This window comes from Equus quagga, chromosome 5, assembly GCF_021613505.1.
Source record: "Equus quagga isolate Etosha38 chromosome 5, UCLA_HA_Equagga_1.0, whole genome shotgun sequence".
Taxonomy (NCBI): Eukaryota; Metazoa; Chordata; class Mammalia; order Perissodactyla; family Equidae; genus Equus; species Equus quagga.
Genome location: NC_060271.1, coordinates 59,182,220 through 59,196,274, shown reverse-complemented (window position 1 = coordinate 59,196,274; position 14,055 = coordinate 59,182,220). Strand labels below are relative to the sequence as shown.

General features: G+C 39.9%; 1 protein-coding gene across 7 annotated transcripts in view; it reads left to right on the top strand.

Moving 5' to 3' along the window:
• The window catches only part of VWA3B (von Willebrand factor A domain containing 3B), a 189,442-nt gene that overhangs the window by 101,591 nt on the left and 73,796 nt on the right, over positions 1-14,055 (top strand). For all 7 annotated transcript variants that reach the window (XM_046660379.1, XM_046660380.1, XM_046660378.1 and 4 more), the window contains exons 14-16: positions 2,386-2,568; positions 10,934-11,064; positions 13,455-13,612. In XM_046660379.1, coding sequence (XP_046516335.1) covers positions 2,386-2,568; positions 10,934-11,064; positions 13,455-13,612 — 472 coding nt within the window. The remainder of the gene's footprint in view (positions 1-2,385; positions 2,569-10,933; positions 11,065-13,454; positions 13,613-14,055) is intronic.

Sequence of the window (14,055 nt, the reverse complement as noted above, 5' to 3'; positions counted from 1 at the left end):
CAGGCTATCAGTCTGGGATACAGTGGTAAGCAAGATAGACAAGGTGCCTGCTTTCGGTGAAACTTATGTTCTATGGGGAGATAGGCAATGAGCAAATAAATATATGAAATAGTGTCAGGTAGCATATGAAAATGCTACCCACAGTCCCTGGCACACTCATGGTCAGTATTAAATCAGTGTTAGTTTCTTTGCCTTCCCATATATCTCAGCTGTAAGTCAGTATAGGAGTAGTTCCTGGCTAAAACTTATTTATCAAATTAACAGAATTTAGGTCTAACATCTCCAGTCTGGTATATGGGACTGAGGGGCAGTGGCCAGGAGTTCCTGGTAAGAAATAAGGATGCTGATGGTACCTACCTCAGAGGGTTGTAGGAAGGATGCAGGGAGAGAGCACAAGCAGAGCTCTTATTGCCTAGTACACAGTAAATGCTCAGAAATGGAACTTAGGTGGAAGACAGGGGAGGCAGCAGAGAGGGCTTTGCTCTGTCCTTACAGTTGACAATAGAGATGAGGTCAGGACTTTAGCTAGGTTAGGTTGCTGTTTGGTTAGGAAACCAGCTGGTGGCCAGAAGGGAAGAAAAAAGAAGAAAGGAGGAAAGATGGCTTAAGGCCAGGGCAAGCTCAAGGCTGGAGCCGGAGCCAGAGACTGAGGCTGTGCGTAAGTGGTGGATGCAATGAGATCAGACCCTGAGGGACCACTCAACTGGCCGCCTCCCTGGGCAGTGTATGAGCTTCCCAAGGCCAGCCAGTGATGAGTCCAGAGTCCTCTCTCCCTCATCACCTTGCCTTCCCCAGGACTCAGGAAAAATATTGGAAGGGTTAAAGGCCAAAGGATAGAGCTGGAAGTGGAGAGTGGGGACTGGCTGAGGGAGCCAGCAAATTTGGTCAATCAAAGAGGGACTCCTAGCACTGAGAAATGCAGAGAAAGTCAGGGAAGGACAATCAGAGGAAGTTTCTGAAGGTTCTCAGCTGGGCTGTGGTGGCGGTCATGGAGAGGCGGCAGGGGAATTTATCAATTAATCTTTCCTGAGAGTCAGTAATATTTACTAAGAGTCAGTCGTTACCAAGAGACAGTTTTTATTGCAAACCAGGGAGACAAACAATCTGGTATTGCTTCTAGTACAAAAATTGTCTTCGAATTCCATTCTTACCACTTAAGAGCTTGACGACCCTAGGAAATCTTTCTGAGCATCGATTTGTCTATCTGTAAGTGGAGCCCATACCTACTGTGCTGATTAGAGTTGCATACTACTGGGGAAAAAGCAGAAGAGCAGACAAATGATGGCTGAAACAATGGAAACATTTATATTCCTACTGAAAGGAAGCCCAGGGGTAGGTAGTCTAGGTTATACAGCTACTTAAGGATGAGTCCCAGAAAACAGCTTCTTTTTATCTTCATGATCCATCTTCTTTGTATATGACTTCCACCCTCTTGGTCACAAGATGGCCGTTCCGCTTCTAGGTAGAGTGTCCATTTTCCAGGGTTTGGGGGTGGGAAAAGGAAGGACATTAGCTTTTTTTGTTAAGTCTTCATCTTTTTATTAGAGGAAAGGGCTCTCTCCCCTGGAACTTCTACCTATATCTCAATGGACAGAATTGGGTCACATGACCACTCCTAACTGCAAAAAGTATCAGAAGATGTTTTTATGTGTGTATGTGTTGTTTGTTTGTTTGTTTTTAACTGGGCACATTGTTGCCATGAAAAAAAAACCAGAGCTCTGATAGTAAAAAAGGAGGAGAGGAATGGGTATTAGGTAGGCAACTATCAGTCCTTCCAAAACTACCTCGTGAGATGGTTGTGAGGATCAACTGGGATATTCTGTCCCCAGTAGGGTTCCTAGCACATGGAAGGACCCTTAATAAATGTCTCCTCTTTTACTCTGTGGGGGACACGTTCACCATGGCCTGTCTGAGCTGGAAATTGCTCCTTTGGAGTAGATGCTTTGGAAGCCATCAAGATCCAGTGGCCTCACTCTGTTGAATCCCAATAGACAGGATGTTCCACCCATGACCCTAGTACTTTAAGTGCCCTCAAGTATAGCCCAACACTTCAAAAGGGTGGACTCCAGGCTTAGGTGCACCTAAAATTGAGTGATTTGGTTAGTCAAATCTTTCTTTCAGATTCTTTTCCCACCAAATTGTGAGCCCTCAGAGGGCAAGGGCTGTGTTGTTGGTCTTCATACTCTCACCATCTGGCAGTGTTTGCTTTGTTTATTGAATTGAATTGACACCTTTCCGAGAAGTCATTCACCACTGTGTAAGGAATTACTAGTTGAGAATTTCACGATCTGTAGCAAATACTAAGGATTTTCATGTCTTATTTTTTTCTTTCTCTTCTTCTCTCTTTCCATCTCCCTTTTCTCCCCTCAAAACATATCATTTCAGCCACTTGAAATGGTTATAGACCAAGTGAAAGTTTTTCAGAAAATTCCTATTTACACCATCTCCTTCAATTATAATGATGAGATTGCAAATGGATTTTTGAAAGAGCTTGCTGCTTTGACTGGAGGACAGTTCCATTCTTATGATTTTGGCTGCAAGGATCCTTGTCCTTCAGAGGCTGTTCAGGTAAGAGTTTAAGAGCTGAGAAGAGAGTGTTCACTTATTTGAGCTTTCCAGGCTGGATGCCCATGGACAATGCCTTAGTTGGGAAAACAGCAACCACAAAGACAACTAAGTTGAGCAAATGGATCATTTGACAATGAGTGTACTGAAAAATGTGATCCAAGGACCACCTGAGCTAGGGCACTTGTGAAAATGCAGATTCCAGGGTCCCACTTCAGAGCTACTAAGTCAGGCTCTAGGCATAGAGGCCCAGGAATCTTAATTAATATATTTTGTTTCTTTTCTGAGCTTTTTATTATGGAACGTTTATTTGAATAATAACATTTATTGTTCAAATATACGCTAAAGTAGAAGAGTATATGGACCCCTCATATACCCATAAATCAAATTCAACAATTATCAACATTTTGCCAAACTTGAGGAATCTGTATTTTTAACAAGCATCCCCAGGTGTCCATACATGAAGGTTGTTAACCACTACCGTTTGCAGACATTTTGGGGAAACTTTCAAAAACTTCAGATGCTAGGTAGTTGTCTCTTGACTTCTCAGACTATATAACCATGTGACCATCTGATAAAGCAATTCATTCTATTGGGAGAAAGTAAGCAAAATTCTTTTCTCCAATCCTCCAATCTTGGCCTGAGGATATGCGTTTCAAGAATGCCCTTCTAGAGAATGTGTTTTTCGTCTTATTGTCTGTCCTGAGGAGTGACTTTAAATCCAGGACAAGTCAGATTACTGATCAGTGCTTGCATGTGAGGAAACTGCGGGAGTCTGGGGAATGAATCATCCAAAAGGATTAGAGGGAACAGTATTTTGAGCTCACACAGGGCAGGGAATAGTGACAACTCCCATCAGCTGGACTGGAAAACCTTATAATCCTATTGACGTTGGGTAGAGTATACAGAAGGGTCTTGCCTGAGTAGTGGGAACAACCAAATGCTGCTCCAGTTCTGTCTAGGAAATCTTAAATGCAAGACCTGAAAGATCAGTCTGTTTCCAAGGAACTTAACTGCATCCCTGAACAAACCCCAAGAATAATAGTAGGAAAGCAAAAATAGCCACCACTCAACAAAGTAAAATCAACAATTTCTAGCATCCATTTAAATAGTACCAGGTATGCAAAGAAGCAGGAAAATATAGGCCCATAATGAGGAGAAAAAGCAAATAGGAAAATTAAAACATACCCATAACTGACTCAGATGTTTGTATTAGAGCATTAAAACAGTTATTATAACTGTATTTGATATGTTCAAAAAGTTAGGGAGAGACATGGAAAATACAACTAAGACACAAATCCAGCTTTTAAATATGATAACTACAATGTATGAGATGAAAAATACATGGAATGGGATGAACAGCAGATCAGACATTGCAGAAAAAAAGATTAGTAAACTGCAAGTCAGCAATAGAAACTATCCAAAATGTAACACAGAGAAGAAAGAACTAAAACCAAAAAACAGAGAACAGGGTGTCAGTGAGCTGTGGAAAAATTTAAGTAGACTAATAAATGTATAGTTAAGCAATAGTGGCCAGGAATTTTACAAATTGGATTAAACCTATAAACCTACAGATCCAAGAAACTCAATGAACCCCAAGCACAAGAAACATGAAGAAAGCCATACCAAGTCACATCACAATCAGTGTCAAAGAGAAAATCTTAAAAGAAGAGGGTGAAAGAAGACATATTATGTACAGAGGAACAAAGATAACAATAACAGCAGAGTTCTCATCAGAAACAATGCAAGTAAGAAAACAGTGGAGTGACATTTTTAAAGTACTGAAAGAAAAAATACTGTCAGTGTGGAATCTATATACAGTGAAAATATCTTTCAAAAAGGAAAGTGAAATAAAGACTTCTAAAGGTATATGAAAACTGAAAGACTTCATCACCAATAAACTGGACGTACAAGAAATAGTAAAGGGAGTGCTGTGGGCAGAAGGAAAATCGTAGTAGATGGAAATACAGATCTGCACTACGGAATGAAGAGCAAAGGATATGGTAACTGCATGGGTGAATATGTAAGAGCTTTTCCTTGTTATTTAAATTAATTATAAGATAAATAACTGGAGAGACTTCCAGTTCCAGCAATAATGGAGTAGCCCTGTTCCTCCTAGGTCCTCCATCTTACAGCTAAAAAGCCCTGGACATAAAACTCACTCACAAAAACAAGCATAGGAAGACTCTGAAAGATGGAAAGAAGGTGGGATGCTTAGGAATAACGTGGTAATGAGTCCTGAGGATTTTGTTATCACCTTCCATCTGTCTCAGATAGGGCACTGTGAAGCCTCCAACCTGGAAACTCTAACAGGCACAAACAAAAAAATGACACAAGAAAAGCCTATTGCCCCTAGACAAAGGACTGGAAAGAGGGTGGTCTAACAATAACAAACCACTTTGCCAATACTGGCCCTACTCCAGCCATACACCAACGGAAAAACTGCACCCGCTTCCCCAGGATTTCACTGGGAGCTGAACAGGGAGCTGATCTTCCACACCACCCTCCTGCTCCATGGAAGCAAGTGATGGTGTACTGATCCCTCTGCCAGGTGGTATAAGTAGAGCTAACCAGAGAGCTAATCTTCCATCCCCCGCATAGTGGAAGCAGGTGGCAATGCTCTGACTTCTCGGCTGGAGTAGTGTGAATAGGTCTGGATGGAAAGCTGATTCTGCAAATCCTACTGGGAAGAAGCACATGATACTCCAAATCCTGTGCTGAGGTAGCATCAGAAGATTGAGACGGAAGCTGATTATCCGTCACCCCCTCCAGCAGAAGTAAGCACTCCTTTGATTCCCCCACTGGGAGAGTGTCCATGGAGTCCAGCAGCAAGCTAGGCCTCTACCCCTCCAGGTAGCCCCAAGACTTAAGGCAATGTGGGGACAGTCCATTCACAATTATGCTTCACCACAGTTCTCATGTCAATGGGACTCAGCAGGGAGCTGAGTTTCCACAAACACCCAGCATCAATGAAAATGAGAAAGGAAGTGTGAGTTAGGGATAAGCAACTCTCCACTTTCCCCCATCCCTGGTGTCAGTCAAGGTTGGTGGAGAGCTGAGCCTTCACAACACCCAGTGGCATAACAATAATTGAGGTAGTGTGAAACGGGACTCACCGCACTGTGGTCCTTCCCCAGTGGAGAGCTGAGCCTCTACCCCCATCCAGAGTCAATAAGACCAAAGGAGGCAGGGTTATGTGGGGTAACTTAGTAACTTAGTACACTGTTAATCCCCTACCCTTAGGAGCTCTGTCTGTGAACAAAGTGGAGATAACTGTCCCACAAAAAGAGAACTGAACTCATGACTCTGGCCACTGTAACAGCTCGCCTTGACAAAAATAGGTGGAAAAAAAAAACAGATACACAGTTGTGCCCAAATGAAAGTGAAATTTAGCTATAAAAGTCCCCAAACACATAAAAAGTGTTCTATAAAAACAGATTTACAGGGGTAGGTGGGCAGTACTACCCAAAGTGACACAGCCACAGGTGGGCTAGTCTTGGAGACCCCTTTGTCCCTGCAGATCTGAGACTCTCCTCCTCTGCCCAGAGATACCACAGTGAGTGGGAAGAACAGGCAAGAGGGACCCAGCCAGAGCCAGTGGCCCATTCCAGAAGAATTCTTTGTCCCTGTGGGCTAGGGACCCTCCTACCCTGCCTAGTGACACAGGGATGCCTGGGGGGACAGCAATAGAGGCACCAAGAAACACCTGGCAGCCTGATTGGGGGAAACCCCTGCTCCACCCTCAGGCAGCACCAGCAGGGACCAGCAGGAGCCCCATTGACACCAGAGTAATAAAGAAGACCAAAATAATATCAAAAAGGCTCTGAAAATCAAACTGCCATTGGAACAACAAATGGGAGAAGTCTCACATGCTAAATTTAAACAGAGCGACTATCAGCTAAAATAAAAGATTTAAATAGGGCCCAGAGTCTTCTAACACAATGGACAGAAAGTCTAGGATACATTAAAAGGTCACCCATCATATCAAGAACCAAGAAAACTGCAACTTGAATGAGAAAAGACAATCACATGATGACAGCACAGAGATTAATCAGATGCTGAAATTACTTGCAAGGATTTTAAAGAACCTGCCATAAAAATGCTTCAACGATCAATTACGAATTATCTGGAGACAAGTGAAAAATAGAAAATCTCGGCAAATAAGTAGAAGTTATAAAAATTTCCAAATGGAAATTATAGAACTGAGAAATACAATAACAAATAAATGCACTGAACGGGCTCAATGGCAGAGAGGAAATGACAGGATCAGTGAACTTGAGGTCAGACAATAGAATTCAGCCAATCTTAACAATGTAGAGAAAATAGATTGAAAAAAACAACAATAACAGAACCACAGGGACTTGTGGGACAATAATGAAAGATTGAAAGATCCACCATTAGTATCATCAGAATTCCCCAAGGAGAAGAGGAAGAAAATGGGACTGAAAGACTACATGAGGAAATACTAGCTGAAAACTTCCCAAATTTTATGAGAGATATAAACATACAGATTCAAGAAGCTGAGGAAACTCCAAATAGGATAAAACCAAATAAATCCATGCTAAGACACATAATAGTTAAACATTTGAAAATCAAAGACAAAGAAAAAATCTTGAAAACAACCTGAAAGAAATGACACCAAGTTGAGAGTTGATTTGCCAGAAGATTCATCTGAAAACAAGAAAGCCAGAAAAGAAGTGGCACAATATTTTTCAAGTGTGGGAAGAAAAGAACTATCAACCACAAATTTTATATCAGAAAAGACTATCCATCAGGAATTAAGGGGAAATAAAAATATTATCAGACAAATAAAAATTAAAAGGATTTGTTGCTAGAAGACCTACTCTTATATTGGCTTCAGGAAGTTCTTCAAGCAAAAGGAAATGATAAAAGAAGAAATCTTGGAGCATCAAGAAGGAAGAAAGAAAGAGCAAAATTATGAGTAGTTATAACAGACTGTCCTTTTCCTCATGAGATTTATAAATCATATTTGATGATTGAAATAAAAATTACAGCACCATTTGATACTCAAGACAATGATATTTAGAAGTGAGGAGGATAAAAAGACCTAAACGGAAGTGAGGTTTCCATATTTCCCTCAAAGTAGTAAAATGCTGATGCTAGTAGACTGTTATAAGTCACATGTATGCCTGTCATACCTAGAGAAACCGTTACAAAAGCAATACAAAGAGATGCATTCAAAACACTACAAATCAACCTAGATATAATTGTAAAAAAAAAGTTCAAGAAACCTGAAGGAAGGCCAGAAAAGAGAAACAGGGGAACAAAACCAATGAAAAAAAGAAAACAAATAATAAAATAACGGAAGTAAGTGATAACATAGCAATAATTACTTTAAATGTAAATAGTCTAATTACACCAATCAAAAGACAGATATTGGCAGAGTGGATAAAAGAACATGACCAAGGGGCTGGCCCCGTGGCCGAGTGGTTAAGTTCGCGCACTCCGCTGCAGGCGGCCCAGTGTTTCGTTGGTTCGAATCCTGGGCGCGGACATGGCACTGCTCATCAAACCACGCTGAGGCAGCGTCCCACATGCCACATCTAGAAGAATCCACAATGAAGAATATACAACTATGTACTGGGGGGCTTTGGGGAGAAAAAGGAAAAAAATAAAATCTTTAAAAAAATAAAAAAAATAAATAAATAAAAAAAAGAACATGACCAAGTTATATGCTGCATACAAGAAACTCACGTCAAGTACAATGACATAGGTAGGTTTGAATAAAAGGTTGGAAAAAGACATACCATATAAATATTAATAAAAAGGTGGACTGTCTATATTAATAATAAAGTAGACTTCAGAGCAAAAAATTTGCATACATACGTAATAAAAGGATGAATCCACAAGGAAGATATAAAGGTCCTAAATGTGTGTGCACAAACCAAGACAGCCTTAGATTATACAAAGCAAAAACTGATAGAGCTGAAAGGAGAAAGAGACAAGCACAAAGTTATAGTTGGAGACCTCGATGCTTCCCTCCCAGCAACTGAGAGAGTCATTAGATACAAAATCAGCAAGGATAGAGAAGATCTGAACAACATAATCAACCAACAGGATCTAGTTGACATAGGTCAAACACTCCCACCACAACAGCCGAACACAGTTTTTTTCCTAGTACTCGTGAAATGTTACCAAGATGGACCATACAGTGGGCCATAAAACAAGCCTCAACTCATTTAAAAGAACTGAAATCACACAGAGTTTGTTCTCTGACCATGGTGGAATCAAACTAGAAATTAACAATAGAAAGATAGCAGGAAGATATCCAAACACATGGAATTTAAACAACACAGTCCTAAATAATCATGGGTCAAAGAGGAAGTCTGAAAGGAAATAAAAAATACTTAGAACTGAATGAAAACAAAAATACCACATAACAAACTATGTAACTATGCGGAATGTAGCTAAAACAGTGTTGGGAGTGAAATTTCTAGCACTACTTATATTGGAAACAAGGAAAGGACTTGAATCAACAATCTGAGTTCCATCCCCAAGAAACTAGAACAAGAGCAATAAAATAAACCCAAAGCAAGCAGAAAGAAGGAAATGAAAGATAAGAGCGTGAATTAATCAAATTGAAAACAGTAAAACATTAGAGAAAATGGTAAGACGTCCATTCTCTCAATTGATCTATAGACTCATTAAAATCCCAGTCAAAATCCAAACAGGCTTTTGAGAGTAAAACTTGACTAACTGATTCTATAGAAATGCAAAGGATTTAAAATAGCCAAAGCAACTTTGAAAAAGAAAAATGAAGTTGATAACTAACTACCTGATTTCAAGACTTATTATAAAACCATAGTAATCAGAATCAAAGTTAGATATATAGATCAATGAAACAGAAGAGAGAGACCAGAGGTAGACTGACACATGTGTGGACAAATGATTTTCAACAAAGGTGCAAAGACAATTCAGTTAAGAAAGGATAGTTGTAGTTTTTTCCCCCAAGAAATGGTGTTGGAACAATTGACTATCCATACGCAAAAAATGAACTTTGATCCATATTGCACTCCTTATTCAAAAATTAACTCCAAATGATACATGGACCTAAATGTAAAACCTAGGTTTTTCTCCTTCTAGAAGAGAACATACAAAAAAACCTTTTGTGACCTTATTAGACCAAAAAAATTTAATAGGATATCAAAAGCATGATGTATATAAGAACAAATTGATAAATGGACGTGATCAAAATTAAAAGTTTCTCTTTAAAAGCTAATGCTAAGATAATGAAAAGACAAGCTGTAGACTGGGAGAAAATATTTTCAAATTGCATAGCTAATAAAGGACTTGTATCCAGAATATATAAAGATCTCTTAAAACTCAATGATAAGGAAACTAAAAAATGGGCAAAAGATTTGAACAGACATGTCACCAAAGAAGATATATGCATGACAAATAAGAACGTGAAAAGACGCTTAATGTCATTAGTCATTAGGGAAATACAAATTAAAACCACGAGATACCACTTCATAGCTGTTAGAATGGTTAAAATTAAAACGACTGACCATACCAAGTGTTTACAAGGATGTGAAGGAACTGGAACTCTCATACATTTCTGGTGGGAATGTAAACTAGTGCAACCATCCTGGAAAAGAGTTTGGTAGTTTCTTTAATAGTTTAACATCACTAGCCACATGATCCAATCATCCCACTCCTAGATATTTACCCCAGAGAAGTGAAAGTCGATGTCCAAACAAAGACTTGTATACAAAGGTTCATAGCTTTATTTATAATAGCCCAAACTGGAAACAACTCAAATGTCCATCAACAGGTGACTAAATTTTGGTATTCAGTATACAATATAATACTACTCAGCAATAAAAATGAATGAACTGTCAATCCATGCTACAACATGGGTGAACCTCAAAATAATTATATGAGTGAAGGAAGCTAGACAAAAAAAGAGTACATATTGTGTGACTCCATTTTTATAAAATTCTAGAAAATAGAAAACTAATGTAGACAGAAAGCAGAGGAGTAGTTTCTTGGAAATCGGGGAGAGCAGTTTTGGGGGAGGGCAGATTTACAGTGAGGCACAAGGAAACTTTTGGGGGTGATGGATATGTTTATTTGATTTTATTTTGATGTTTATTTTGCCTTGATTGCAATGATGATTTCATGGATGTGAATGTTGAAACCGTTCAAGTTGTACATTTTACATACATTCAGTTTATTGTATGTGAATTATACCTCAACAAAGCTGTTTAAAAATGGAATAACAAAAGAACTGCATGAAATCCTTTGGATTCCTCTTTTCCTGATACAGTTGGTTTTCTGTTAGAAATGTTTGAAATTTGAGCTCTTTTATACAATTTCATACTGTACTCACTTCTCATTTTGGCAGAATGAAGATCTGACACTTCTGATTAAGGAAATAGAGCAGGGACGCAGTGACCTGGAGAAGGTGCAGAACCTTTATTCGGAGTCCTTGATCATGGACTGGTGGTACAACGGAGAGAAGGAAGGCGACAATAAGTGAGCTTGCCAAACCTCCTGTTTTCCCCAGCCCTGGAGATGTCCTGCTCGCTCTCCTTGACACTTCTTTCTGCAATGCTTTGTGAGGTTTCTTTTAGTGAAAAGAATCACCTAGTGTGATTATGTTAGGATTTTATTTTTAAGCAAAGAGAATTCATAATTTAATGATTTAATAATGATTGGCTTAAGGAGGCCACATATTCACCTTTATATAGAGGTTCTGAAATCCTTGCATGACACCTCAGAGCAGTGTTAGGTTTCATCTCCACCCAGTGTGGACAGGTGGCCCCCCACCCCAACCCAAGCGATGTCAGAACAGAGCAGGAGTGCTGTGTAGTGGAGGAGATTTGACTCAAGGATCAGGAGGTCCAAGGCCCAAATTTCACCCAACTGGATGTTGGCGAATCTCTAACTTTTTTCCACACCTGTCCATTGCCATGGGTCTCAGTTTCCTTGTCTTTAAAATGGTGGTTGTGGCAGTAGGGTTTGGGCTAGATGATTTCTCATGTCTTTTCCCGCCCTATATTCTAATATGTTTCAAATTCGTTTTTAAACAAAAATAAAAACCACCCCAACACTCAGAAAATGTGTCAAATCTTATTAAAATGATTTCACATTGTACGGTTATTCAAGTGCCATAGCTTCATATACACGCCCTATCAGGAGTATGTCTTTTTATTCAAAAGAGTGATAGCAAAATGGAAAGCAGTTGAAAAACCATTTATTAATCGTGATGATTTCTTTATCAAAATTTGCTGTCTTCCTGTTACCAAATTAAGCATTAATATGGGCTGTGGGCAGGGCATGAGCAGGAAGTCAGTAAAAAGAGATAAATGTTATATCAGGCATCTCTTATAATGAGATTTTACAGCAATATTTTTCAAGCATTTGTTTGAGAAAGTTCAGCTACATCTTCTAAGTCTGGAGAATTTGAACAAATCAACTAAGAATCAAATAAATGGATAGCACATTAGTGCAAATTACCTTCTCTGTACTTTCAGCCAGTGCCTTAACTGGCTTCTTCCCCTGACTTAATCAAACTAAGAAATCTCAAGACAAAATGGCCGGCAATTGCTTGGAAATCGGCTTGGTCAGTTGACTGGATCTGCTATAGACCGAGTAATGAATGCCTTCTTGTTTTTTTTGTATTTGTTTTTTAGCGGCTGAATGGGGCAGGTTCTAGAGTCATGCAGAGAAATGTTTTAATCCAGACTTGCCGCTATTACATGTTAGGTAACTTTGGGCAAGTTACTTCACCTGGCTGAGCCTCAGTTTCCTCATCTATAATATGGGAATAATGGTAGTCATAGGGTTGTTGGGTGGATTAACCAAGGGCATGCCTGGCACATAAGAAGAGCTCTAAACTGATATAAAGGAAAAATAAAGCTCAATTCCTCATTCTACAGATATCATGCTTCTCTACTTCCTTATAACATAACAACATTAGGAAAAGTTAGTTCACCCACTTAGCTGTGGTCAAAAACAAATGGCCCTTTCTAGTTTTCCACCAGGTAAGAAAATGTTACTGCCCCCAGGTCTCACCTCCCTTCCTCCTTTTTTCTCACATTAAGTACAAATCGTGTGCCAGGCGAACTGGGATGTGCAGATGAATGTAAGCCTGGTCCTTCCATCATGGGATGTACAGTGTGGTGGGGGATACACAAAGGTTGATGGAGCACTGCGGGGGGGTGCTCCGTGGAGGTAGGCATGGGGTGGGGGTGAAGGAGGGAGGGCATGCTTTGCAGCGATGGAGCAGGGGATTGTTCTGGAAATTCCTTTCTGTGGCTGCTGTGTTCTGAACTTCAGAGAAGCTGTGTCTGGGAAAATACTCGGGAGTTTCTGGTGTCCCTCCAGGCCCCAGATTTTCACCAGAATGGTTCAGCACAATCTAGTGCTGGCACAGAGGGTCCAGGGCAGGGGTTTCCCATCTGTGGCTTTTCTAAGAACTGGCTGTTCAACCCTTTGGTAGAGAAACGGATTTCTGTAATGCTTTCGGGTTTACAGCTGGCTCTCCCTCATGTCAATCCTTACACCAGCCCCACACGGTCGGTGCGCAGCTAAAGTTTCCCGCACTTTATAGGTGAGCAAAGTGACGAAGTTTAGAGAGGATTGAGTGACTGCGTGCATCACACAGCCAGGATGGAACAGAGCTGTGATGGCAGCCGTATCTAATGACTCTGGAGTGGGCCCCTGTCCAGTCTTCTGCATGGGGCAGGGATAAATGACTATTCTTACATTAACCCAACAGGGAGAGGCTCATTTCTTTAAGTTTGCAGCGTTCAACAGGACCGTATTGATCTAACGCTGCCTTCCTGATGGAAATTTTGTTTCTCTTCCTTTTTTTTTGTTCTTTCTTTTTCTTTGTCTACTTTTTATCTAAATCAAAACAGGCATCAAAAAGAGATCTGTTCTATGGTTTCAACTCCAGAAAAATGTGGAAAACCTTACTCTGATGTCGAATCAGCACGAACGTCATCCCTAAATATGTTGAAAGTACCAGGGGACCTTTCAAACCAAAAGACTCAGAAAAAGAAAGTGCTCCACGCAGGTATCAGTGAACAAAATGGTTTGAATCTCATTACTGGTTTTCCTTCAATGCAAAAAGGTAGAATAAAACTAAACTCACATAGCGTTTTAAAAGAAGCCTGAACCTGTGATTTTTACATTGAAATTTTTATTGTGATAATTCTACATTCACATGCAGCTGTAAGAAATAGTACAGAGAGATCTTGTGTACCTACCTTTCACCTAGTTTCCCCCAATGATGACATCTTGAAAAAAATAGTACAATATTGCAACCGGGATATTGACATTGATACAATCCATGATCTTAATCAAATTGCCCCAGTTTTACTTGTGTTCGTGTGTGTGTATGTGTGTACTTCTATACGATTTTATCACATGTAGTTTTGTGTTTCCACCACCATAGTCAAGATACAGAACGTTTCCATCGCCACAACGATCCTTAGTGTTGCTCTTTTCTACACCCAC